At 36.8% G+C, this 26,973-nt stretch overlaps 1 protein-coding gene across 3 annotated transcripts in view; it reads left to right on the top strand.

The window, feature by feature from the left end:
• ANKRD17 (ankyrin repeat domain 17) overlaps positions 1-26,973 on the top strand; it is a 137,192-nt gene that overhangs the window by 96,392 nt on the left and 13,827 nt on the right. For 2 of the 3 annotated variants that reach the window (XM_088137947.1, XM_007427180.4), the window contains exons 16-28: positions 1,543-1,691; positions 2,285-2,396; positions 6,067-6,212; positions 7,922-8,064; positions 8,866-9,079; positions 15,028-15,203; positions 17,113-17,275; positions 18,536-18,631; positions 19,150-19,266; positions 20,750-20,921; positions 22,059-22,506; positions 23,930-24,085; positions 26,562-26,711. In XM_088137947.1, the coding sequence (XP_087994073.1) occupies positions 1,543-1,691; positions 2,285-2,396; positions 6,067-6,212; positions 7,922-8,064; positions 8,866-9,079; positions 15,028-15,203; positions 17,113-17,275; positions 18,536-18,631; positions 19,150-19,266; positions 20,750-20,921; positions 22,059-22,506; positions 23,930-24,085; positions 26,562-26,711 (2,242 nt within the window). The remainder of the gene's footprint in view (positions 1-1,542; positions 1,692-2,284; positions 2,397-6,066; positions 6,213-7,921; positions 8,065-8,865; positions 9,080-15,027; positions 15,204-17,112; positions 17,276-18,535; positions 18,632-19,149; positions 19,267-20,749; positions 20,922-22,058; positions 22,507-23,929; positions 24,086-26,561; positions 26,712-26,973) is intronic. The other variant, XM_088137998.1, reaches the window with a different exon arrangement.

Genomic DNA, 26,973 nt, shown 5'->3' with positions numbered 1-26,973 from the left:
TAGTCCTTCCCTTCCCTTCTGTCCTTATTGCTTAGAAAACTGAATGGGGAAGGCTCTTGCAGTGCAAATCAATAAGAGTTTTAAATGGCATTTCTAAACTTGTCCAAAGTCAAGGAAGTTTTCTTTTGTTTGACAAAATAAATGCAGACTGATCATAGTGTTCATACTATGGATCATTTCCTCTCCCGTAGGTGATGCCAATCAGGATTTATTTGGCCAACTAGGAAACTACTTCCAGTGAATACTTTCCCCATATTCTTACAAGCAGAGATGTAATGTTTTTTTCCAATTCTATCATCTCCATGACTGGATGATACATTCTGCAACCTGTGTTGTTTTGGTCTAGATTTAAAGCAAGTCAGACTCTCCCTTGCTTCTTGAATATACCATTACCATAGTTCCAAGTCAGCTTGCATTTAACATGGTTGTTGTCTAAGTCAGTGGACAAATACTCATCAGAGAATTCTGAAACACAACTCTAAGAATATTTGATGAAATAAACAAATTAATTGGAATTAGATTTAAACAAAGAAATTTAGCAGCTATTCAGAAATGTGTGGTGTATCTGATTCACCCTTGCTAATTTTTTAATGTGTAGAAAACTTCCTTCTTGTTACTGTGCCAAATAAGGTTTTGAGTAATTACTGGTTATTGTCCAGTACTGTCTTCATCGTCATGACCTCATTGTAGTATTAAAGGCATAAGGAATTGCAAGATGCTTTAGCTTTTTTGTTAAGATTGCTAAAGGGAGTAATTTTAGAGCTCAAAGATTTCCATATTCTCTAGACAGTATGATTTGTTCCACTGCAAACTGGTGTAATTCTAAAAGGTAAAATAAAGAGAATATGAGAGTTCTATCTTTGAATTTTTGTTTCTTCTAAGCATTGTTCTCAGATTATGATTTCATTCCCTCCAGTTAGTATTTTTGGGATAAAAATATATTAGGTCCTTTAAACATTTAACTAAACTAAGTTAAATTAATATCTCCTGTCCTGGATCAAATATTTTACCTATATTAAGGAATTCACTAATATTCTAACTCACACTTAATTGCAACGATGATTTTCTTTGGTCATACTGTTGGGTAAAGGTAATATACAGGAAAAATAGAATATTTGTTGGTTTCAGACAGTTAAGCTCACTTTGTTCTACTAGTGATGAACCATATTCCCTCATTTCAAAAGTACCAAATAGTCATTTTATTGTCATGCTTCTGTTTTCTGTTAAAGGTTCTATTTATCAGCAGCTCTTATTAGCGATAATGGAAAATTCCAAATAATAATTGGTATAAATTGCTTTTAGGATAGTTCTCATTAGGTCAAATCATGGTGGTTCCTTCTCAGCTATATTTTCTCCCCAGAAGGACCGGAAAAATGTTGCAACCATTTGTTCTTGACTATAGGTTATCCTCAAAGAAGACCCATTTCTAACTGTTTAATATGTTGTGATTTCTCAGTGCATGTTTTCATTTAAAGAAATTCTGGGACATCCAAGAGGACAGTTAGTTGTAATGTTAATAAGCCTAGTTATTCTCTTTAATAGCAGTGAGTGGAAGAGCATCTGCAGTGTCAAATACCCCTACCCACAGCATTGCAACATCTGTTTCCCAACCTCAGACACCTGCTCCTAGTCCTATCATTTCTCCTTCAACCATGCTACCAGTTTATCCTGCCATTGATATTGATGCACAGGTAAGTCTAAAATAATATTTCTTCTACCATGAGACAAAGTACAAATTTAAAAATGAAGGAAAAATAGAAAATTCTGTTTGTTGGCAAGGTACATTTGAGGAAGAATTTCTTTTGCAAAGCATTAGTATGCTTTGAAAGATTGAGATACTTTCTGTAAGCCATTCTTTGAACTTCAAATAAGCATAATATTTAATAAATGTGTGAAAAGAATGATTACGGAACAGTGGTAATTGAATGTGGATCATTTGTTTTATTCAGTTCAGAGGGTTTTTTCAGACCTTGTGTTGAAAAGAAGCCAAGTGCCTTCACTTTTGTTTTCACAAAACTAAACCCAAGAGAAATTTTTATTTTGGTGCTGTTAAGAACTCTCAGACCTAATTAATTATGACTTAGTACTCTAGGGATGAACAGGGATGAGCTGTGGCATTAAATGCTTATGATTCTTTTTGCTATGTTGAACATGGGCACTAGTTTGAACTTAATTATTTTTTATAACAGGTAATCCAGGATTAAGCTATGGTTTCATATATTGGCTTGTTAATTAAATGCTAGAACAAATACAAGCATATTAATGACTTTGTTTTTTTTTTAAGACTGAAAGTAACCATGACACAGCACTGACTCTTGCTTGTGCTGGCGGACATGAAGAACTGGTACAAACCCTTTTAGAGAGGGGGGCTAATATTGAACACAGGGACAAAAAGGGTGAGTATCTGCTGATAAAGTATCAGTCAACTTGCAGAGTCCATATGCACGTGCATGTGTGGTTATGTATTCCAACAGAAGTAGATTCAGAACAGACTTTGCCATTGGGGTAAAAAACAAAAAAAAACAAAAAAAAATCACAACCCTAAGTAAGATACAAATCTGTATTCTGCAATATTTTTATTCAGATGTAAAGTTAATTCTGTATGAAATGGTTTACATTATAATTTTTGTCTCTCTTGTTAAAGTCATTTTTTCCCACAGTAGAGAAGAGTATCCTTCATTTGGTTGCTTCTCCTGTTTGCTCTGGTAAGCAGGAACAAATTTGTCCAGTATATCCATAGGAAGAAGCAGTCTCCACTGCAGTTCTACTCAGTCAACGCCTAGCATTGCCTAGATCTAGGAGCACATCACTGCATCTTTTCTCATTTAGGCTGTGGTGGCAGACTTAAAGACAAATAGCCCAGCTTTAGACCTGGGACAATATATGAAGCATAGGATCACAGAACCAAGTTTCTTCTGTTTAGGCAGCTCAGGTCCCATGAGAAATTATCACTCATTTGGGTGCCTTCCCATTTCCTCATACCAGTCTATGGTGACAGGAATTCAGATGGTTTCTCCTGGTGGTCATCCCTCCAATTTTTGAGGGACATTTGAGGGGGTGGGAGTTAAGCTTGGGCAGACAGTGTCTGGCTGTGCCTGTGACTGTCAACATGAACTTTGTCACTAGATCAGACAGGTAACCCTGTCTAAAATGGCTCAAATTCATGGAATTTCTCTTGCCACAGAAAAGGCACATCTCCAGTGTCTTGAAATATGGTTTTACTTCACCAATGGGATTTGGAGCATGCCAGTCCTGTCAGATCTTACCGGATGGGCAGAGACAATTGGAGTAAGAAGGATTATGGCAGACTGATTGCAAAAACATTTGTTGAGTTGGTCACAGTTATAATACCTGGCTGTGAAAGCTGGAGGATCCAGAAAGGCTAAATGAAGAATAATGGATGCCTTTGAATTTTGATACTGGAGAAAATTATTTAGAATTTTTGGATCAGAAGCAAAATCATTCAATATTAGATGAAAAAACAAAACAGGCGACTGATGAAAAGCACTAATAATGAAGCTAAATATTTCAGATATGTAATGTGAGGGCAAGAGTTATTGGAGAAAACTCTGATGCATAGAAAAACCAAGTAATTGAAAAAGAGGCCAACAGAAGACAAGGTAGCTAGATCTTGATGACAGAAGCATGACTTTACAGAAACTCAAAGCAATTACAGATTGTTCTGGCAAAATAAAGTCTATCAGGTCACAGAGATTTGTAAGCAGCTGCATGACAGAACATGAACAAGTAAATCTGTTATTCCATGTCTTGTACTCTGAAGCAATGGAGAACAGGTCTTGATCTTTCGTGTGACATAGCCTTGAGAAGATTGATTATACTAAATCTCCCCATTTTTTTCTGTCTCTCTTCATAGCTTTGTTTCTAGTCTTCTGATCATTCTCATTGCCCTTCTCTGGACCTATTCCATTTGTCTGAAACCTTTAAAGGCTGGTTCCCTGATCTGAATACAATATTCAGAATAGGTCTGACCTAAGCAGAATACTGTACAATAGAACTTCTACTGCCTGTGATTTGGAAATTGTATTTCTGCTGATGCATCTGAAATTGCATTTGCTTTTTACAGACGCATCCCATAGCCAACTCATACTCAGTTTATAATCAACTTCAGTTCCTAAAACTTTTTCACAAGTATTGTTGCCAAGACATGTATCTGTTCTATACTTGGCATCTGTTTCCTAAATGAAGACTTGCATTTGTCTCTTAAATTTCATTTTGTTACCTTTCAGTCTGTTTATCTAGCTGGCCAAGATCATTCTGAATTTTATTCAGTCTTCTAGGGTATTAATTATCCCATCCAATTTTGCTAAGCACACCCTTGACTTCCTCATTCAGGCCATTAATAATGATTCTGAAGAATACAAGGCCCGGAACCAAACCATGCAGCATCCCACTTAATACCTTTCTCTAATGTAATGAGACACCATTGCTAATCACTCTGAGTATGATTTCTGAGTCAGCTGTATTTTCATTTAATTATCATTGCCATCTAAACTACATGTTACTGTGAACACCATGGGGTATTTTGTCAAATGCTTTGCCAAAATGAAGATAGTTTTTGGTATTTCCCATTAAACCCATATAATGCCTCAAACGTCTTTTGTGAACAGAATCCCATCTTGCTTATTTGCAGAAGTCATCAAAGATCTATACCACTGAGTGGCTGAGTTGGGTAGACCTGAATCAGAGAGAGTGGTGCTTCTGTTAGAGGGCTTTCTGTCTAGCTGCCAGGTAGTTCAAATGCAAATATTGAAAGTGTTTGCCCTTCCAGTCACCAGTAAAGTCAGAGATTTATTTCTGAATTTCCCACTTAAGGAGCTGAAAGTCTACATATTCTGCTCACCCAGAGACTTTCTTTATGGCGTTCATCTGGTCTCAGTTGATTGGGCATTGCACAAGGCTGTTTTGAAAAAAGTGAAGCCGATTCAAGTGCTTCCTTTTACTGGACCAGAAGACCCTGATTCTCAGATGTCAATAAATCCATCCTTGCCAGTGTTTTGGAACATCATCTCCCAGTCCTTGCATTTGAATCCAGGGTGGTGACAACTTCATGAAGATGTTATTTCAGCTATTTCAGATTCTTGCAGATGGTTCATGAAGTGACTTGGAAAGCATTTTGTTCAAGGTATCAGTGAAAAAATTGTAGCCTACAAAAAGGTTCTGGTATTTTATCAATAAAATCTGAATAAATATTCTTGAGCAAACATATTACATAGATAGGTCTCTGTCTGTTGGCAGTTCTTTTAGTCAAGAATTTACCATCATTATCTTTATACTCTCACTAAAATCAAGATTTGATCCTATCTATGTTTGTTCTGTCCAAACATTTGGAAAAAGAATGGCATAAGCTGAATATTAAGCATGCAAGAACTTGATTACAGCTGAGGAATCCCAGAGTTCAGAACATCTCTGCATTTCTTTTTTTGGCAAGGGCCTCTTCTTCATATCCAAACAGCCTGAAAGGGAGCCTCACTTAGTGTATGAGTCTCAGGTGACTATTGTTCTAGGGGAGTGATGGCTCATTCCATTAAGAGCACTGCTACTTCTGTGGCATTCACTACTAATGAACCTTTAGGGAATATTTATACAGCACCAGTGTGATCTTCAGTTCTCACTTCTCTGTATTATTACTCAGTGGATATGTACTCATCAGCCAAAATGTCCTTGGTAAGCAGTCTTGCCAGTAGGTGGTGTCTTTGTCCTAAGTGGTTGGAGTATGCATTTCCTCCCTCAGGCTATCACAGTGGTACATCCCAGTGAAGGGTCCCTTTTGCCACTATGAAAAAATGATACGGTGGTACTTAACTGTGAATATAAAGTTCCTATTTTTTGAAGTCTATAAATAAAGGGAGGGGGTTGCTTCCTCCCATAGATATATTGGACGACCTTCTTTTTGCCAACAAGAGCAAAGGGGAAGAGCAACTCACCAAAAACTACCCATCATCCACTGTTTGAAAATAAATCATTACAGTAAGTACCTATGTACCAGTTTAAACATTGATATGCATTTTAAAATGAAACATCTTAAGTGGTACTCATTTTTTTCAGGGTTTACTCCACTTATTTTGGCTGCTACCGCTGGTCATGTTGGTGTTGTGGAGATTTTGTTGGATAATGGTGCAGATATCGAAGCTCAGTCTGAAAGGACCAAGGACACACCATTATCTTTAGCTTGCTCTGGAGGAAGACAGGAGGTAAAATACTATCAATTGTTGTAAGTTAACTGAAAGCCTTTCTTGTAAAGATGAAGTTACTGTTCAGATCCCTAAACCTAACCACATTCGTCAGAAGCCTTTTTTAGCCAAATTCAAGGGAACTCGGATGTACTGTAGACGTTGGTGTTAGTAAAGTTTATGCGTGCTTAAGAAGTAAGTTCCATTGAAGTAATAGAATATTTCCTTTGAAATATTAGGATGTTTTCTAATAATCATATTTTTATTGCAGTATTAAATATAATACTTGCATGTGCTTTTATTTTGCATATGGTGCTAACTCATAGTCTGCTCAAACAAGGTTCAAATCCTTGTCTATAATCCTGGTATATATCATAACCACAGTTCTCTAGTCCAAGCTTGCAAGTGACAGAGTACTTTGATTAGCTTCAAAGTTGATACTTCTAATAGTCTTCTTCTGATTAAGCCAGAGGAAGAGTGGGGAAATCTAAGCTTATGCATGTTAATATTGAATGTAATGTTGCATGCATGCCATGTTATATTAATATTATAACAGCATTGAACTTGTAACATTTAATCATACTTTATTTTTCTTAACTTTGGTTAAACACTAACTGAAGACTATAAATAAGAGACATGCTGAACAAGGCCAGTACCTATCTACTCTGGTATTCTGTCCTAGAATAGTCAACCAGAAGAATTTTGGGCTGGGTTATAATGGCACTCACCTACTTGTATTCCCCAGAAACCTCTTCGAATAATGTTTATAACAGTATTATAAAACCAGCATAGTCAGAAACCTTTTCCTCTCTGAATCTAGTCTTGTTTTAGTATCTGCTTTTCAAAATCCGATCTTGGATAAGTTGGAGTCCAGCTTACTAGATTCGGTCTATTTACTCTGATTTTCAGTAATAGTTTGAAATATAGTGGAGGCTACAATCCAGAGCTGCCTTCCCCAAACAAGGGATTCTGCAAATGCATGAGCTTTCACCCTCCAGATATCTCAGCAGTGACCACACATCTGCAGACAGGTTTATTTATGTGCTTTGTTTGTTTTTCAGATTTGTACCCTCAGATACAAATGGCAAAGCCAGCTTGCAGTGGTTTATAACATTGAACAACAATAAAACTACATTAAAATGAATAAACCTGTCAGTAAATATCAATAAACCAATCATAAAATTAAAGTGTATTAAGGAAGGTTATTTGTTCAAGTATGATAGATGATAAACTAGTCTGTTTATTTCTTATTTTTTAATATATATTTATATTACAAGTCGGCGAACAAATCTAATACTCCTTCCTCCTCCTCCTCCCTTTGGTATGTGTGTGGGAGTGAGATTTCATTCAGGGGAAAAACATATCCAAGTCCTATTTCATTATTAAATCTTTTTTAAATTATCTTTTAGATTCTGGTCTCTCTCTCTCTCTCTTTTTGCTGAGTCTCACTATCAGTGAAACTTAAATAGACATGCCTGTCCCAATTTATACCTTGCTTGAAATGTCTGTCGCATTATTAAACTACAACAAATGGTTGTGTACATCACATCTGTTATAAGATTGATATTGTTAATTGGTGCAAAAATAGAATCACATGAATAAAAATATTTTGAGTGATATATGAAAAACTGTTCAATGCTGCTAGTCAGGAAAAAACTTTTCTATAAGTTGTATGTTCAGGATTGGAGCAGTAATCACTTCTTAAAGTAACTTTGTATATGATACTTCAGGTGGTGGAGCTTCTGTTAGCGCGAGGTGCAAACAAAGAGCACAGAAATGTTTCTGATTATACACCTCTAAGTTTAGCTGCTTCTGGTGGGTATGTGAACATCATCAAAATACTATTGAATGCTGGTGCAGAGATCAATTCAAGGTAAGTTCTCTTTTTACCTTTTGATTTCATACTTGTATGATTAATCTCCAGGAAAACTATTTTTTCATTGTAGGAAGGGGCAGTGTAGTCAAGGAGAGCCACTAGAATGTGTTGTTTAAAGTTTTGGGCTTGAGCTAGGGAGACTCAGTTGAAGTCTCCACTTAATCCTGAAACTCACAAACTGACTTAGGCTACTCACTCTGTCTTGGTCACTATCCCCAAAATATGAAGTATAACCTCTGGTTATAAAAATATTTAAAGTCCTATTTTAAAACTTGGTAACTGAAATAGATAAATAGGTAAGGTAAGGTAAGGTAGGGTAAAGGTAAGGTAAGGTAAGGTAAGGTGCCTTTTCCAGTATTAAAGGTAATGTATTCTTCAAGTTAAACTGGACTCCTGATGATTTCACAGACATGTCTATGTAGTTTTTTTTGGCAACTATATGGAAATGTTTTGCCATTATCTTCTTCCAGGATGTGTTTTCAACTTCCAGTCTAAGATTACAGCCCTGGTATTTCTTAGTGGTCACCCATCTGAGTATTAACCAGACCTAACCCTGCTTAACATTTCAAAATCAGCCAAGGCTGGCCAGGTCCTTTCACCTAGTAGGTCTTTCCAGTAGTATTTCTGTATGATAACATGAATAGGTGCATAGCCTCTGAGCTCCCTACTGAAAGCTCTGCATTGGAGGAGGCCCCATGCATGTTTTATGCACTTTCTGCATTACAGAAATAGATGAATATTATTAAAAAGTCACCATATTGCAACACTAAAATGTGACATATCTTGATTTATTTTTAGAACTGGAAGCAAACTGGGCATCTCTCCACTAATGTTGGCAGCCATGAATGGTCATACTGCAGCTGTTAAGTTGCTCTTAGACATGGGTTCTGATATTAATGCACAGATAGAGACCAATAGGAATACTGCCTTGACACTAGCCTGTTTCCAAGGAAGAACGGAAGTGGTTAGTCTTCTCCTTGATAGAAAAGCTAATGTTGAGCATAGAGCTAAGGTAAGGAGTAACTCTTGGTTTTTGGTTTTGTTTTGTTTTGCCAGCTTTTGTTAGCAGTCAGTACACTTTGGGAATATCTAAAGTATACAGTAAGCATTTTGCTTTTCTATTGATTTCACCTATCCTTAAATATATAGCAGGAATAGATTTCTTGTTCATAATCTATGTACCACATTTATAGGTTTCTACAGGTCTACAAAATATCATTCAAAATACTCAATAACTAAACATTTGGCAAGATGCCACACTATCTCAAAGGAACAGGCTCCTGCTCTTTACTTCAGATTACTTTTGTCTGCTTTAGCAGTAGCATTTATAGGAGTATTTTTTTTCTGAGTCACATTCTCTTCTCTTTCTCTCTCTTTCTCTCTCTTTCTCTCTCTCGTACTGAGTTTTCTTTTTTGGCACAAGTTTTATTCCTTCCTTTAAAGAAGGGTAGAATGTCCACCGTCTTCTAGTGACCAAGGGTTCTGAAGACTCCCTTTTGGAATGCATGTAGTGCAGCAGTAAATTTTCCCTTTCTGATAGACAGACTAAGATTTTTTTTAATGTAGTAGACACTTGCTCTTGTTTCTATAACATTATGAAAGGAATGTTCTGTTTCTTTGGTGGCTGTTTTGTTGGTGCCAGTGTTCTGTACTGCAGAATCTTATAAAAGGCAGAACATAGCTATCTGTGTGGTTCACTGAACAATAACAACAACAAAAAGGCTTACTCATAGGAATGTGCAAAGTGGCGTCTGCGTGGAACAGCTGGATTCATATGGTCCATGCTCAAACTGAAATACATGTTTCAGATATTTTGCTCCATCCATGGACTGGATGTGGATGTTTTGTTCCAGATTTAGGTTGAAACACAGTTTTCCTGGGCAGAAATGGTTGGAGGTTAGAAGAGGAGAAAAAAAGTTAACATTCCATACTGGGAGTTTATTCCTTATTAGTGAGACTATAACAGTAAGGAACAGTTGCACAGACTAGTGCATTGGTGGTGGTAGCAGCTGAAGGGAGGCAGGAAGAGAAGGTGCAGAAGTCAAGGGAGTGGGTGGCCCAGTGGAATATGCTATTCTGGGACACTGCAGTGGCTAAGAGGGAGGGAAGGAAGGAAAAGAAAGTGCTAGGAAGATCACAGAAGCTGGCCACATGGTAAGATATGCTGTCCCATGGAGCTCCTGAGAGGAGGAGGGGGTGACATGCATCAGCCTTGTCCTAAATACCCCATAAAATTACTCTGGGGTCCTCTGCATTTTGTTTTTTCTAAAACCCTGAATAGTAAGCAATATCCCAGGTTTTGTTTTTGCTAAACCAAAGACAAACTGAAACCATTTGGTAGAACTTCCAGAACATGATGGTTTGCTCTGGGTTCAAAACAATACATATTTTCTATTTCATGCTTACTTATATTTTACTTGCTGTTTCACAAAGCAAAGCATTCTGAATCATGGAGGCTATTTCATTAGCATTTGAACTTGCACCTTTAGATTTGCTTGAGGGCATATATGCTCCTTCCATATTTGGTGTTACCTTCTGCATACCATTTATCACAAATAAGCAAAGCACAGAAGCCTCTGTGAGGATGAGTGGCAAGGAGGAAGCAAATGACAAAAGCAACATTTTGCTGAAATCCTTCAATTCTGCTACAACCTGATCTCAACCTTCCTCATTAGTTCCACGTAATTGATTGAGTGCCAGACCATATGCCACTCTTGGGTGAACTATATTTAGCAAGTAGGGGAGTGGATTTGGGAGAAGGAAAACACCTTTCTCTTCACCTAGATTTGTCAGTTTGGAATCCACATGAGCTGGATTCAGCTCATAATTTGAGGTTCTGTAAGCATGCTCTGTAGCTTACAGTTTTGACCAAATTTCTTCAAAGAGGAAAAAAACCTAGATCCTCTCAAATGGATTGAATACTCTCAGAGAAGGAGAATATTAGGGCATGTCTTCCCAAGGTAGTCTTTTTTTCTGTCAGCAGTTGTCCAGAGCTATGCAGTCTCTTCAGTTTGAAGTGTCCTCCCGTACTCCCTACAATAAATATCTGGGATTACATCGTCCTTCACCTTGGTTCCCTCACCTGCTCCTTCTGTCCTTTTCCTAGCTTACTTTAGCCATTATCTGTGGAGGAAATTGAAGCTCTTCAAAGCCAAACTTTATCTCTGTTCCTGAGCTGATATGGTGCAAGATCTTCTCATACCCCATATAGAGTGGCAATTGGAGCATCTAGAGCACTCCTACCTTCTGAACTTGAGCCTGCCAGTAGAGCCAACATGGCTGGAAGGTAAAAGCTGCACTTCACTGGGGTTTTAATGCCTCACTTTCGGTGCTCAGAGCCTCTTCATTAATTGTTCAGCAAACTAATTGACAGTGATAAGTTGGACAAGGATATTAGAAATTTGCTGAAGAAAACTTTTCCGTGGCTGTCCTGGTTGACACTGGATTCTTTACAACAAATTAATGGATTGCTGGTTGACACTGGATTCCTTAACAACCAAATTAATGGATTGCATATGATCATCAAAAGAAGCCTCAGGCTATGGAAGAAAGCTATAGATGTAATTCAGTAGAGATCTCTTTGAAAAAGACTTTTTTTTTCTTTTTTCTTTTTGACAATGCAGTAGAAGCAATGAGGGAGACAAAAGTTTTCTCCAACCTTCCAGAATGAGAAGAAAAGAAATTTTCCAAACAGTCCAGGGCTTTTCATTCCTCTTACTTTTTCAAGCAGTCTTCAAAAATTCAGTCATAGATAAGCAACAGCATCCTCATGGTTATCTTCAGAAATTTTCAGGCGTCATATAAAGTGAATGCCTCATATACTGCAGTACCAAAATGTTTAGTAGGTTTTAGAAACAATCAACAAGAATTATACAATAGAAATCAAGTGGATAACATTTTTTCCAGCTCTTACTCCCAACTATGCATCCCTATCAGAAGATACTATCATCAAATAGCCAGATGATCAGGATGATTACTTAGTGGACTTTGTAGTCCCAAAGAAGGGAGAGATCAGGACAACAGTGGACACAAACGTGCCAATTTGTTTATAACTATTTGTAAATTCCAGATAAGAGATTGTCAGTCCTGACCTATCTTAAAGCAGGAGAGAATGTAACTTCAGTAAAGTTCACCACAATCTATCTCCTGAAATGGAAATGCCACCATAGTTTTTTTCCCTGTTTCTGCTAATGGGAAGCAACGATATGTATACTGCCTTGAACTTTTGAAGAAATATGGTATAGAAATCCAATGAATAAATCCCAGTTTAGACCTTCCCCTTCAGGTTTACATCCTCTTTCAGGATATTTGTAGTGATCAGACTACTATCTTATTAGCTTTGCATGCACCCCAGAGCTTTCCTCCAGTTCTTGCCCAGGCATTTTCTCCTGGATAGACATTCTCCAGTGGGCAAGTTTTCCTTTCAGATCATTTGTGTTTAGTTTCAGGTTACAAAGCACCAATAATGAATTAAGAGCAAATCCTCTTGAACTAGATGCCTGCCATAAAGGCTTACGGGTCAAGAATTTTTGTTTATTTTTGTTCAAAGCAATGAATATAAGCCTTCTAGCTCTCAGAGAGATCAAACTAACATCAACCCACTTTTGAACAGCAGATTCAGTGAATCCATGTTTTGATTAGAACAGATAGTGTACCAACAAGATGTATATCAGCTGAAAAAGGAATTCCAGATCAACACTCTTTCTTTCAAGAAATTTCTTCTTCTCCTGGGTAATGTTGTACCTGCCGTCAGTCAAGGCAGAACAACTGAAAGATATTTTCTGCATTAACAGATTGGCCCAAATCATTGAAGGCTTAGTGGAGTGGTCTCTAAACTGAAAACTGTTCTGAAAACTCAAGACTAAGTTTGAAACTCCCATTCTGGGCATCTTCATTACTCCAGAGAATATAAACTTGCAAAAGAGCTTGGAATAAAATTCTAGAGACAGAACAAAGGTAGCATATACCATAATAGTTGTCTCTTCTTTCACCCACCAATGCTGCAGAAAAATAGAAAGCAGAAATTAACAATAATCATCCCTGATTTGGGACTTAGTTCAAGAGCTTATGTCTTCACCAATACCTGGATCTTTACAGTAAGTTCACATTTTAAGATGCTGAAGCTCACTATTTGGATATATTTGAACCATATGGTCAACTTCAAAAGGATAAAAGACATGCCTACTTTCTAGGTACTCTGTGAACATCTGTAACACCCCCTGAAAAAGCTCCTTAATGTGGTATAGCAATATAAAGATACCATTTGTGCCAACTATGGTGGAGTTTTATAAGATGGTCTCTCCCTTGATTTTGAGCTGCACCACCTGCACATCTCAACAAAAATGTTTATTGTGTGATTTTGCTCCCATCTGTCTGGGCTCTTTATTCAGACACCTAGAGGTTCATAAATTCCCTTAGTGTTCAGTCCAGCAGTAATTGATTACATTCTGTTTGGATGCTTAACTACATTCTCTGCTGAAGAGGTAGTCTTCTTTTTGAATCCTTACAATTATATTTCTTGAAGACATTCACCTTCAAGACAGTTTTACTTACTGTATTGATTTAAGTGCTTTAGGATTATATTCCTCAAAGACTCTGATCCGTCAGACAGTATTATTAATTCATCAACTTACAGATTAGAGTATTGAAAAGCAGAACCTTTTCAGCCAAAACAAGATTGCATTGATCGATATAGTAAAGTTGTCTTCCACCAGGATCCCCTTTGATTAATAATTTAATCTCAGCCATCTAAAGATTGTGGTTTAGTGGTCCTGAATATGCAGATAACACTTAGATATATGTTTCCTTTTCCTTGTGCTCTAATGAAGGACAGGTTCTAGGATCACTTATAGGCTGAAACTTGAGAGAAAGTGCATCTGGTTCAAATTATAGCAGCTAGTTCAATCACTGGTTTAATTTTTAAAGCCCCAAATGGTCTAGGTTACTTTTTCATGTATGTCTCTCTTCCCTTCTCCCCTTTGAAATTATCTAGAATCATCACGAAAGTATATTTACTGTCTGAAAAAGAATCTAATCAGATTTCTTTTCCAATTTATTTCCTTTACAGCCCCAAATAGTTTAAGATTTTGGGCTTTTCAGTGCATTTTCTTTCCTGGGGAGTTAGTCTCCATTCTATTTTGAAAAGGCTACATTGGCAGTCTTAAGTATTCTTTTGGATGGAAGTCTCATTGAACTCAGTAGGACATCTGAACATATATGCATAAAATTTGAATGTTACATAATATGTACATTCTAAAGGTGTACAGTATTTGGATCTGAAGAAGCAAATATACTTTAGATGTGGCATGGGCACACACCTTGTCCTAACAGCAGCTCCATAAAGGAGTTGCATTTGAGCCCATGTATCTGCCATGCAAGCCCAGGAACAGGTAAGGGTCTTTTAGGGACCTGCCATCAGAACAGTGAGGGTGGCCATGCTGGATCCAAAAGACCTTTGCCCACTTCAGGTCCAAATTTCTTTCTCTTGTACATATTGTATAAAATGTTCCATCTGTGATCTTTTGTGTAAAGAAAGATCTAATAAGAGTTAATCATTTTGTCCTCGTTCTACTTTTCACCAAATAAAAAAAAAAAAGATTTTAAAACTATTTAACAATCCATGCAAAATCTTTTTTTTTCCTTGATATTTTTCTTGTTGATGTTATTCAGCTTTGGTGTCATTCTGTAGTAGGTGTCCTACCATATATTCCTGATGCAGAGCCTTCCCACCCCCCACCCCCACAATCACCCCTATGAATTATTCCAAATGTTAATAATCAAACCAATCAGGAGTCAGAGAGCCTTCTTCCTTTTTATTTCTTTTACAGAGACCTACCAGATAAGTTAATAATGCTTATTCATACTCTAAAAACTAGAAATTGTTGGTTGTTTTACCGTTGCTTTAATTTTTTGCACATTTCACCTCGGAAAACATATTTAATGTTGTTATTGTCTGTCTAGACTGGCCTGACACCATTAATGGAAGCTGCTTCTGGTGGCTATGCTGAAGTAGGCAGAGTTCTTCTCGACAAAGGGGCTGATGTAAATGCACCGCCAGTCCCTTCTTCAAGAGATACAGCTTTAACCATTGCAGCTGACAAAGGACACTACAAGTTCTGTGAGCTGCTTATTAGCAGGTACTGTAGTTTATCTTCTACTTAACAATTTCATTTCATCTCCTTGTAGAAACAGGGCAGAATGGAAATACTAAAAAACTGCCAATTTTGATTAAAAACTTTGCTTTAAGAATTCTTTGGGAAGTGAGTTTTCCAAGAAACAATTACATTTGAAAAAATATATAAATTTTCTGTTTTAATATAATATTTCCTACATAAATATTATTGTAGATGATGGAGGAAAATATTTTATCTGAAAACACACCATTTTGAGTATTAACTGTGTCTAGCAGCTTGCACACTTGTTTGTGAATTTTTAATTCCCTAATAGGAACACTGCTTCACACTGTATCTCTTTAATCAGCCACCATTACATATAAATTTCTGTTTTCTTTGGCAATTCTCAAAATGTGTGTGTATAGTTGCTTGAATGTATTGTCTTTAGAAGTTCAAAAAATATACACTGTACTGTACAAATAAACTGAACAATAATTTACATGAAGTGGGAACTAGGTGGCTTCTAAAAGCCATGATTAAGGACAGATATGTTGCCATTGTCTTAGAAATATTAGCAGATTGATCTCTAAGTAGTACAGCCATGACCTCTTGGTCCCACAACCAGGTAAAAGTTCTAAAGGTGGGGGGCTATTAATTCCATTAAACATTGAATATATAGTGGATAGTGAATTAGCACATGCAAGACATTCAGTTTCTAAGTCTAAACATAAACATTCCGAATCTAAACATAAACAGCATTCATACAAGAGTTTGAAATAGCTGCCCAGTGTCATCCTGCTAAGTAGTATATTAATTTGTGCCAGTGTGAAAAGTATCCTGTGTGGGGCATACAAAATATTATAAACATATCTGGGGGTTGTACAAGGAAGAATAATGGCGCTGTAGTAGACCCTGGCTACATCTCTTTAGGGGATCGCCTGAAGCTATGCTGCCTCAAATTCTGGCTAAAGCAAACCCTATGGGATCCTGCCTTATCCACCTTACCATGTTGGATTGGTACAACTTATCTCTGAGGAGTCAAATCAGACAGGACCTCCTGCACTGTGGTCTTTCAGTCCTAAAAATACTTACCTTTGTCTTGATAAAACCTTGACTGAATGTAAGCTGAGGATTTGAGATCAAGACATACATACAGGGTATGCATATATAGTGAATGTTTGTCAAAATCAGAACATTGTCAACATTCGTAAGAGAATAGTGAATATTTGACAGATTTGTGCAAATTAACACTAACCATTAGATGATTGTCAATTACTTTGCTATTATATTCATTCAGAATAACAAGTATGTATTTTGAATGTGGAACTGAATACAGTGTCTCACCTGTTCAACCATCAACTTACAGTGACTATTATTTATGGAAATTTGTCAGATATGTATCTTTTTTGCCAAGAGTTCCTGTTTTGAAACAGGCCTGTTTCACTGTTATGTACATTATTTTACTTGTACATTTCCCATTTTTTCATAATTCAAAACAGTCCCAAACCAGATTTTGGATTTTGTAATATAAAAGAAAAAGTAATGCTTTCTATAGAGGAAAGATCTATTAGTATAACTCCTAGCTTATTTATCCCTCTTAAAGCAGTAGCAATACCTGGTTGTGTCAGCAGGCCTGGGGGTTGCAAGGGAATGGTAATTTGATTAGTTGGGTCTATTGTTTATAATCTAATGCTCTCTCTTAGCCTTTTATAATAATATTAATTTTTTCTACTTTTTGAACATTTTTAAAATTGTTTTTTATGGTTGTTTGTATGCCACCCAGAGTCACACTACGTGAGATAGGCAGCCATATAAATATGATCAATCAATCAATAAATAATGAATAGCAGCAATCAGGCCATTGGAGGAGATGTTGGAGGGAGAGAGATTATGTATTCCTTGTTCATTAGCAAGCTTTTTTTCTTTTTTGTAGGGGAGCTCACATTGATGTTCGTAACAAGAAAGGAAATACTCCATTATGGCTTGCTGCAAATGGTGGTCATTTAGATGTTGTCCAGTTGTTAGTCCAAGCAGGAGCAGATGTAGATGCTGCTGATAACAGGAAAATAACTCCTCTAATGGCAGCCTTTCGAAAGGTAAACATTCTTTATCTTTATTTAACTGTCTGAAAATACAATGATTTCAGTACAGTGATATCATCTATTACAGTCTATTGGCAAGTTTGCTTGAACCCCAGACATACTGAACAGGAGAAAGTTTGTTGAGGTATGAATTTAGAAAAACAGAAGCATTGCCAACGCAATGCTACCATCCCACTTCTGCTTGAGTTACGCTGCACAGATTTTATAAACTGCTTATTATGTTTCCAAATAAAAGCATATAAAAAACCAGGTTGGCAAAATATGCAAAAAACATCCTTTGTGTGTATTTTTATCTATTTAATCAAAAGAAAATAATATCCAAATAATGCTAGGTGAACAAAATCAACAATATAGATTAAATGTAATTGTAATTTTCATCCCATTTTGGAAAGATATGTTAGTTTGATTTGTCATTATCCTTATTCATATCTAAAGCCTGGTTTATAATTTTGAAATAATAATATTCAAAATGTAAGATATATTTTAGTTGGATGGATACAGTTCAAAGTTGGTATAGCTTTACAGCCTTAAGGAAGCACATGACAATGTATTTCAGCAGACGAACTCCTTGTTCCAAATTCCACTGACAAAGATTTCTGTAGTTTTCTCCATCAGTATTCCCAAACAGGCAGTCTCTGAGTTATGCTAGTGTTTCATTCCAGGAAGTTTGCTTTGTTTACAAATACCAATACAGATAGTCCCCAGTTCAAGAACGAGTTCCATTCCCAAGGTCTGTCCTTAAGTCTAATGTGTATGTAAACCAGAACAGCATTATTGTGTAATACTGTATAAGTAGTATTGCCTAATGAACTCAAACCATTGTATATTTAACTCAAATTTTGCTACACTAGGCTCTGTTCTTAACTATGGGTCATCTGTACCTGGGTGTTCTTAACCTGGGGACTACCTGTAATTTTAGGTGTTAATGCAAATCTGTTTCATCTTTTCCTGTTCCATATGTCTGGAAATTAAGGTAAGTACCATCTGTGTTTCCACTGAAGCTAAATCCCAAAGTCTTTATTCTTTCTCCAGTTCTAATTCAATGAGAATGATCCAGGAAAAGAGATCCTCCCTTGGTTAAATAGATTTGCATGCATATGTATCCATCATTACATTGGGTAACTCAGTTTGTAGCAGAGATTAGGAGGATGTTTTAGTGAACTGTCATATAATTTTGGAATTTATTTTTCATATCTTTAAATATTCAATTTATTTTCACTTGAAAGAGGCTGATGTTGAAAATTTATTTCTTAGGGTCACGTGAAAGTTGTACGCTATTTAGTAAAAGAAGTGAACCAATTCCCATCAGATTCAGAATGTATGAGATACATAGCAACAGTTACTGACAAGGTAAGAATTGTCACATTCTTCAGAATATTAGACAAGACAATATTTCACCATGGTTTCTGAAAATCATGCTAAACTCAGTCCTGTCATTTGCTTAGACTTTCTGTGGTCTTAATCTTAATTCAGTTATAGTTGTATGAAGAATGTAAATAATAAATAAGTAAAAATAAATAACACTAAATAATTGTTCATTGATATATCTTGAATGCACAGCAGTATATAAGGATGTGACATCTGTTGCCAAGTTCTGTTTCAGATTTGCTCTGAAAAAACTAGCAGTAGCATGGCTAGTGAAATATCTGCAGATATTCTTTGTTTTATAAAGATTACCTGAAAGTCATATGATCAGTTACTCAGTTAACTTCTTTTCATTAGCTAGTTGAATATCTTAATTTTTCCAAATCTTTGGATAGTTTGCACCATGAGCTCAATCCACACCATGTCATTCTATGCTGTATTGGTCCAACTATTTGTATTGGTGCTCATTCTTTCTTTTCTTCTTTTTTTTAATGCCACTTTAGGAAATGTTAAAAAAGTGCCATCTATGTATAGAATCAATTGTTCAAGCCAAAGACAGGCAGGCTGCAGAAGCAAACAAAAACGCAAGCATCCTTTTGGAAGAGTTGGATCTGGAAAAGGTAAGCCAGCCCTTTTCTGAAAAGTTATATTTAGATTTGGAAGAACAAACAGTGGTAGACTTAAGTTCAACTGACAAGCCCTCTTAAAAATGTTATCAAAAAAGAGCGAATTCCCATCAGCTCTGTCTGATCAGCAAACAGCAGGGTGCTGCCATCCAGTCTAATTGTAATTAAGTACTTTCCATTTCAGTTCGGTCTTCTGGAGACACTCGCTGCATAATTAGTATGGATTTTTATAAAGCATGAGTATTCTTAGGGAACAATACTGTCAAGGTGTAATAGCACCTTCTCCAAGTAAGCCTTCCATCTATACAGTCAATCTAAAAATTGCAAGTTTTATTTAAATACAGTGGTACCTTGGGTTACGAACGCCTCTGCTTACGAACTTTTCGGGTTACGACCAGCTCTGGCCGCAAAAATTTACCTTGGTTTGCGAACTCCGCCTCGGGGTACGAACCGGATCCGCGGCCTTTTTCCGCCGTGACACGTGGTCTGCGGCCATTTTCCGTCTGTGACACGTGGTCCGCGGCCATTTTTCCACCCGTGCCAGGCGGTCCGCGGACGTTTTTCCGCCCATGCCACGCGGTCCGCGGCCATTTTTCCGCCCTGCCGCGCGGTTCGTGGACGTTTTTCCACCCTGCTGCATGGTCCACGGCCATTTTTCCACCTTTGACGCGTGGTCCACGGACGCCGGAACGGATTAACGGTAATTACATTGAACCTTATGGGAAAATTTGCTTCGGGTTGCGAACAAATCGGGTTGCGACCAGAGTCACGGAACGGATTAAATTCGTAACCCGAGGTACCACTGTAATGTGATAGCTGTATTTGTGTCAGAATGCTGCACTTTTAAATTCTAGATGTAAACCCAAGCTATTGAATGTACTTTCTCTTGGCATTATTTGAAAGAGGAACTTGTTGATGACCAATAGGAAGTCCTGACCCACAGTGGAGTCACTGATCCTGGGATTACAATTTGAAATTCCTCTTTTAAAACACTTGCATCCTGCCTTTCTGTAGTTGCTCAAGTTGGTTCATGTACGAACAAAAATTGTGTTTGTTCCTCAGTGCCTATACAGTGGTGTTAAAAGTTTGTAAACCTTTTTGAATTTTCAATATTTCTGCATAAATATGACCTAAAATGTGATCTGTTCTCCACACAAGTCCTAAAACTAGACAAAGGGAACCCAGTTAAACAAGTGAGTCAACCTGCACCATAAATATATCAGATAGCTGTAGGGAAGCTCCTATTTTTTCAGCTTATCTGCCTGTCTTTCCCAACACACACATACCTAGTATGAACGTAAGGGACTACACAATTAATCCAAATTTATAATAATTGAAATTTATTGAAAGTGGTATATATGTATATGTTCCTTACTATCACCCTTTCTAACTCTGAACCAGTCTTATCTGTTCCAGATAACAGTTCTTTTTTTAACAGTTCTTCCTCTGATCACCTTTCTATTGATCTAATTTGCAGTTAAGGGAAGAGAGTAGACGGCTGGCACTAGCTGCTAAAAGAGAGAAAAGAAAGGAGAAAAGAAGAAAGAAAAAAGAAGAGCAAAGGAGAAAGCTAGAAGAAATTGAGGCAAAAAACAAAGAAAATTTTGAACTACAAGCTGCTCAAGAAAAGGAAAAACTAAAAGCTGAAGGTATATATTACAGCACTGGTCATGGGGTAATTATAAGAGTGCTGTAGATGTTTCTTGGCATGGATGCCAAATAAAATTAGTTTTAAATAGCCAAAATCTCAGGAGATCACCACATTTCACAAGTTTTTGACTTTTCCATCCCAAATCTTATAAGCTTTTAGGCAGAAACATCAAAATCTCATGAGATTTGCCAATCTCACATGATCTTTGCCATAGTTCAGTGGATGCCATCTGCAGGAGTCTTCACAGCCCACAGCACTTACAGGCACTTTATTGCCAATCCCTACCTGTTGAGGATTAAAAGCTTTAGAGACGGAAGAAGAGGATTTAGTGGTCTGTGTAAAGGAAAAAGTTGGTAACTGCAGTATTAGAGTTACCATGTCATTTGACTCAAAGCCCTTTATTGTGTCTTTCAAAACATTTGTCATCTACTCTTAAGCATCACTTAAGTAACAAATTACTTATTTTTAAGTAATAATTAAATCCTATGATCTTCACTAAATTAAATCAATCTAATAAAGCTATTCAATTAAAGCAAATTCCATACTATAAATTAATAGAGATTTGATGGAATTATATATTCTTACCCTGTGACTTTTAACGTTGTAGATTTATAAATCATAAACCTGCTGTATGCATTTCCCTTTTTAATCATTGTAAAGATTAAAATGATTTCTGCAAAGAACTGATGTTCAAAATGAAAAAAATAGCTTTTCAGAATTGTTCTTGAAATTAACATTAATGGGGTCTAAAAAAAACCACTTGGTTAATTCAAGCGCATTTCTTAAATCCTCATGCACTTTTTGAAGAGTTTTTGTTTGCTTGCTTGCTTGTTTGTTTGTTTAATTAGGATTTTTTTTGTAAAGTCCTATAAAGGAAGCTTGTCCATCAGCTCTCCAAATTCAGTTGTTCTTTCTCTGGATATTTGCAAATTATGTTTATGTTCAAATACAAGTTACATTTATATGTTCACACATGAACCTATTTATTAGTAAATTGGTATTAGGAAGCAAGATACTATTATAGGATCTCAGTTCTCCATAAATTATTTGCATAGAAATATGTGGACCAGTACTATGATAAATACTTTAGGAATGCTTGGGCTTCAATCATTCTTCTTTTGTTCCTTTTGTTTAGAAGAGCCGGGCGTCCTAACAGAACCCCCCAGTGCTACCACAACAACCACTATAGGTATATCTGCAACGTGGACAACTTTGGCAGGTTCCCATGGGAAAAGAAATAATAATGTCACTACAAACAGCTCTAAGAGAAAAAGCAGGAAAAATAAAATCAACCAAGATACGGTCCAGATAATTTTTGATGATCAGCTTCCAATCTCCTACTCTCAACCAGAGAAAATAAATGGTGAATCAAAAAGCAGCAGTACAAGTGAAAGTGGTGACAGTGACAACATGAGGATTTCCAGCTGTAGTGATGAAAGCAGCAATAGTAATAACAGCCATAAAAGTGACAGCAATTCATCCACAGCAGTCAGTAATGCTCAGAACAACAAGAAGCAGCCAGCAGTGCTTGTTACTTTCCCAAAAGAAGAGCGAAAACCAATGTCTAGCAAATCTTCACTCAAGTAAGCTGCTGTGGGTTTTATTGCCAAAATGACTGATGAATCCTAATCTGTTCTAACCTCTCTGAATGTTTCGTTGGCTTGTGTTTTCTTTCCCTTGTGTTACTTTATTGATCAGGACTATGCAGTGTTTATTAAAAATGTTTATACTGCCTTTCTACCAAATAAGCTATTTAAGGACACTGTAAGTGCATTCTCAGAATCTGAGAAAGAAAAAGGGGTTTTCAAAACTTAGCAAACCAGGACCAGATGACATTTCAGCCTTCAGTGAGGTATCAGTTCAGCCATTAGGGAATTTGTGGGAAAGAGGATCAAACAGCTCACAAAGACCCTCTCTTGGTGTGTTTCATTAACAAAGGAGGGATAGATATAATTATCTGTTTTCCATGATTCTGTATCCTAAACCCTCTTTTCTGGCATTAAACCTGATTAGTGAGACTCTGTGTGAATCCAGCTTCCTTGATTGTATGATGCTGTTAGGGGTTTGATAGTAACTTCAAAAAATTGTTGGAAACACCATCTAGCTAAGCTTATAAAACCTATTGTTTTAAAACAATAGAACCTATTATTAAAAAAAACAGATAAGAGTTTTCTTTATTGCTGTTCTTGAAATGTTCAGATGAAGAAAACAACAGCTGGCCAGTAAATGCAGAAGAAACATAATTGAGGATTAAAAAAACACTGAAAAGTACTCCACTGGTTGATACTTCACTTCCAGAACACTTTCATGGGCTTCCCTTTGCCCTCAAATAAACAAAAATTATCCTGATAATCAGAGGCCAGGTTTCAAATAGCCCTAAGCTGTGTTTGGATTCTGGATTTTATTTCAGTGCTTAAAATCTATCCATTTCAGGATTTCTGATAGGGGCCTTCTATCTTGAAGAAGCATATTTCCTAATAAATGATAACTTAATTTTAAACGTAGATTGTGATTAAAAGTTGTGTCTCATTAAATGGGAACTATTGGATTGGTTTTGACTCTCAGGTGCAAGGCATATTTCAGTTTGCATATACAATTTGCAGGAAACAGAAAACAGAAAAATTAAAGTTTGTTTACATCTTGCTGTGCAGTTTGCTTTGGCATAGCTGTAATAATCATTTGCTATATTTTTCTGTGTACCTGAAGTATGGAAACATGCATTACATTTAAGTATCAAAACTCATTTGTTCCATACAGATGTTTTAAATGCTGTTAAATAAATGTGTGCTTTGTAACTGAAAACCAGACAATTTAATATGTCATAGATTTAGTGGGTTTGGATCCCAACTTAATTAATCAGACATCTGGGTATCAGTAGGATATGAATTTAATTTCATTGTCTTTTATTATTTGTTTTTAATATTTATCTGATAGAGATTATGTTAACACACAGCTGTTTTTTCTTCCTCTCCCTCTCCTACCTCTTTCTCTCATTTTACTTGAAAGGTTATCAGAGGTTATTGGTGAAGTATCTGCTAATTCCTTATCTACTTGCACAAAGTCTTGTCCGTCACCTCTGTCTTCTCCTAATGGAAAAATCAGTTTAGCTAGTCCTAAACGTGGTCAGAAGAGAGAAGAAGGATGGAAAGAAGTTGTAAGAAGGCAAGCTAAATTTTATATTATAGTAAATCTCTATTTTTCTTAAGGCTGTCTGCTTTAGAATATGTGTTTTAACCTTGCTTAATCCTGCTGACCAAATTAGTGATTATATAGTAAATGCATTCTTTATCTAATGTCCATGTACCTAATTTTAACACTTTCTCATAAGGATTGCTGTAAAAGATGTTCACAGTCCGAGAAATGGCATACAAATTAACTTTCTATGATGATGCCTTCTTTGTCAGACTAGATAACTTTCATAGCTAAAACCTAATACTACTTGGTTTCATCTGAAGCTTAACACTTTTGTATTGTTTTTAATGGTGAAAGATGGCATATACAGTACTGTGCAAAAGTTTTAGGCAGGTGTGAAAAAATACTGTAAAGTAAGAATGCTTTCAAAAATACATATTGTAATTGTTTATGTTTATCAATTTACAAAATGCAGAGTGAGCAAACAGAAGAGAAATCCAAATCAAATCAATATTTGGTGTGACCACCCTTTGCCTTCAAAACAGCATCAATTCTTCTAGGTACATTTGCATACAGTTTTTGAAGGAGCTTGGCAGGTAGGTTGTTCCAAGCATCTTGGAGAACTAACCACAGATCTCCTGTGGATGTAGGCTGCCTCAAATCCTTCTGTTTCTTCTTGTAATCCCAGACTCGATGGTGTTGAGATTAGGGCTCTGTGGGGGCCAAACCATCACTTCCAGGACTCCTTGTTCTTCTTTACACTGAAGATAGTTCTTAATGACATTGGCTGTATGTTTGGGGTCGTTGTCCTGCTGCAGAATAAATTTGGGGCCAATCACACGCTTCCCTGATGGTATGGCATGATGGATAAGTATCTGCCTGTATTTCTCAGCATTGAGGACACCATTGATCCTGACCAAATCTCCAACTCCATTTGCAGAAATGCAGCCCCAAACTTGCAAGGAACCTCCACCAAGCTTCACTGTAGCCTGCAGACACTCATTATTGTACCGCTCTCCAGCCCTTCAGTGAACAAACTGCCTCCTGCTACAGCCAGATATTTCCAATTTTGACTCATCAGTCCAGAGCACCTGCTGCCATTTTTCTGCACCCCAGTTCCTATGTTTTTGTGCATAGTTGAGTCGCTTAGCCTTGTTTCCACATCGGAGGTAGGGTTTTGTAGCCGCAATTCTTCCATGAAGACCACTTCTGGCCAGACTTCTCCGGATAGTAGATGGGTGTACCTGGGTCCCACTGGTTTCTCCCAGTTCTGTGCTGATGGCACTGCTGGACATCTTCTGATGTCAAAGGGAAGTAAGCATGATGTCTCTTTCATCTGCTGCAGTAAGTTTCCTTGGCCGACCACTGCATCTATGGTCCTCAACATTGCCCGTTTCTTTGTGCTTCTTCAAAAGAGCTTGAACAGCACATCTTGAAACCCCAGTCTGCTTTGAAATTTTTGCCTGGGAGAGACCTTACTGATGCAGTAGAACTACCTTGTATCTTGTTGTTGCTTGCCATGGCATATGACCTGTGACATGAAACTGTCTTCCACAACCTCACCTTAGTAGCAATTTGGCTGTTCCTTACCCATTTTTAAGCCTCCTACACAGCTGTTTCAGTTAATGACTGTGTTTCAACCTACATATGAAATTGATGATCATTAGCACCTGCTTGGTATAATTGGTTAATCATATACCTGACTCTAATCCTACAAGCTCCCTGACTTTGTGCAAGTGTACAAAGTGTGCAAGTGTAAGAATTGATGCTGGTTTGAAGGCTTTACAGCATTTTTTCACATCTGCCTAAAACCTTTGCACAGTACTATACATGTTATCAATACATAATAAACAAAGGCTTCCTGAATGTGTATAATACACTGCATATATTTCCTGGTTGGTGAGATGCTGGCAACAGTATGTTGGCTTGCAGGGTAGTCTCTTAATGAAGAATCCTAGCTTGCATAAAATAACCTGAGCATGCCTGAAATAAAATTGGGCTTTACTTACACTTGTGGCATACTGGTATTGTTCTTACCATTAGCAGGATATGCTACATGTGCCATGAGTATGATTAAGGCTGGTAACCTAGTCTATACCTTCTCTAACTAAAAATACTATGTATAAGCTTTGATTAACTAAAATTATGGTGAATCGCAGATGGATGTGTTATAAGTGAGGAGGATTTGCCAGGTTAAAATGTTATGGAGAGATAAGAGAATGGTGTTAGTATAAATTACTTTTTGCTATGTTTGCTATCTCCAATATTAAGGGAATAGCATGGCATATCTTTGTACTTAGGAGCTGGCTGGAAAGAACAATTCCTTAGTGTATAAAAATGCCTTTCCAACTTTCTAAATAATCATCTTTGACCTTAAAACATCAGTAATTTTATGACATGGCTTTCATGTCAGAGGGTACAGTTTTTGGAAAAACATAACACAGTCCTGCTTTACACTATCTTGAGTTTACTGTTCTATTTAATTTTCCTGTTCATTTGTTTTTAGATCAAAGAAAGTTTCTGTTCCATCAACTGTTATTTCCAGAGTAATTGGAAGAGGTGGTTGTAACATCAATGCTATCAGAGAATTTACTGGAGCACACATAGACATTGATAAACAGAAAGATAAAACAGGAGACAGGATCATAACAATAAGGTAAATACCCAGGCACTACTTTTTTCACTTCTAATAATTTGTTTGGCTTATTTGTGAGAGATTCAGGGAGCACATTTCATTTCCCCCTTTCAGTTTTCCTTTAATTTTGGCTTTTCATTTTTCCTTGTGTTTTCCTGAAACACTGATCATCTTTTTCTGTATTGCACTTCAGTGTACCTAGGGTTCATCTGAGCATAATCTTATTTCTAACTGACTTTATTTTGGTTCAACCTGTTGGCATTCAACCATCTCAGTTACTATT

This window comes from Python bivittatus, unplaced genomic scaffold (assembly GCF_059951505.1).
Source record: "Python bivittatus isolate LINGU-HERP-01145 unplaced genomic scaffold, Pbiv_v1 ctg000000_np1212, whole genome shotgun sequence".
Classification (NCBI taxonomy): Eukaryota; Metazoa; Chordata; class Lepidosauria; order Squamata; family Pythonidae; genus Python; species Python bivittatus.
Note: the sequence above shows the minus strand (reverse complement) of the source record. Positions and strands in the feature narration are given on the sequence as shown.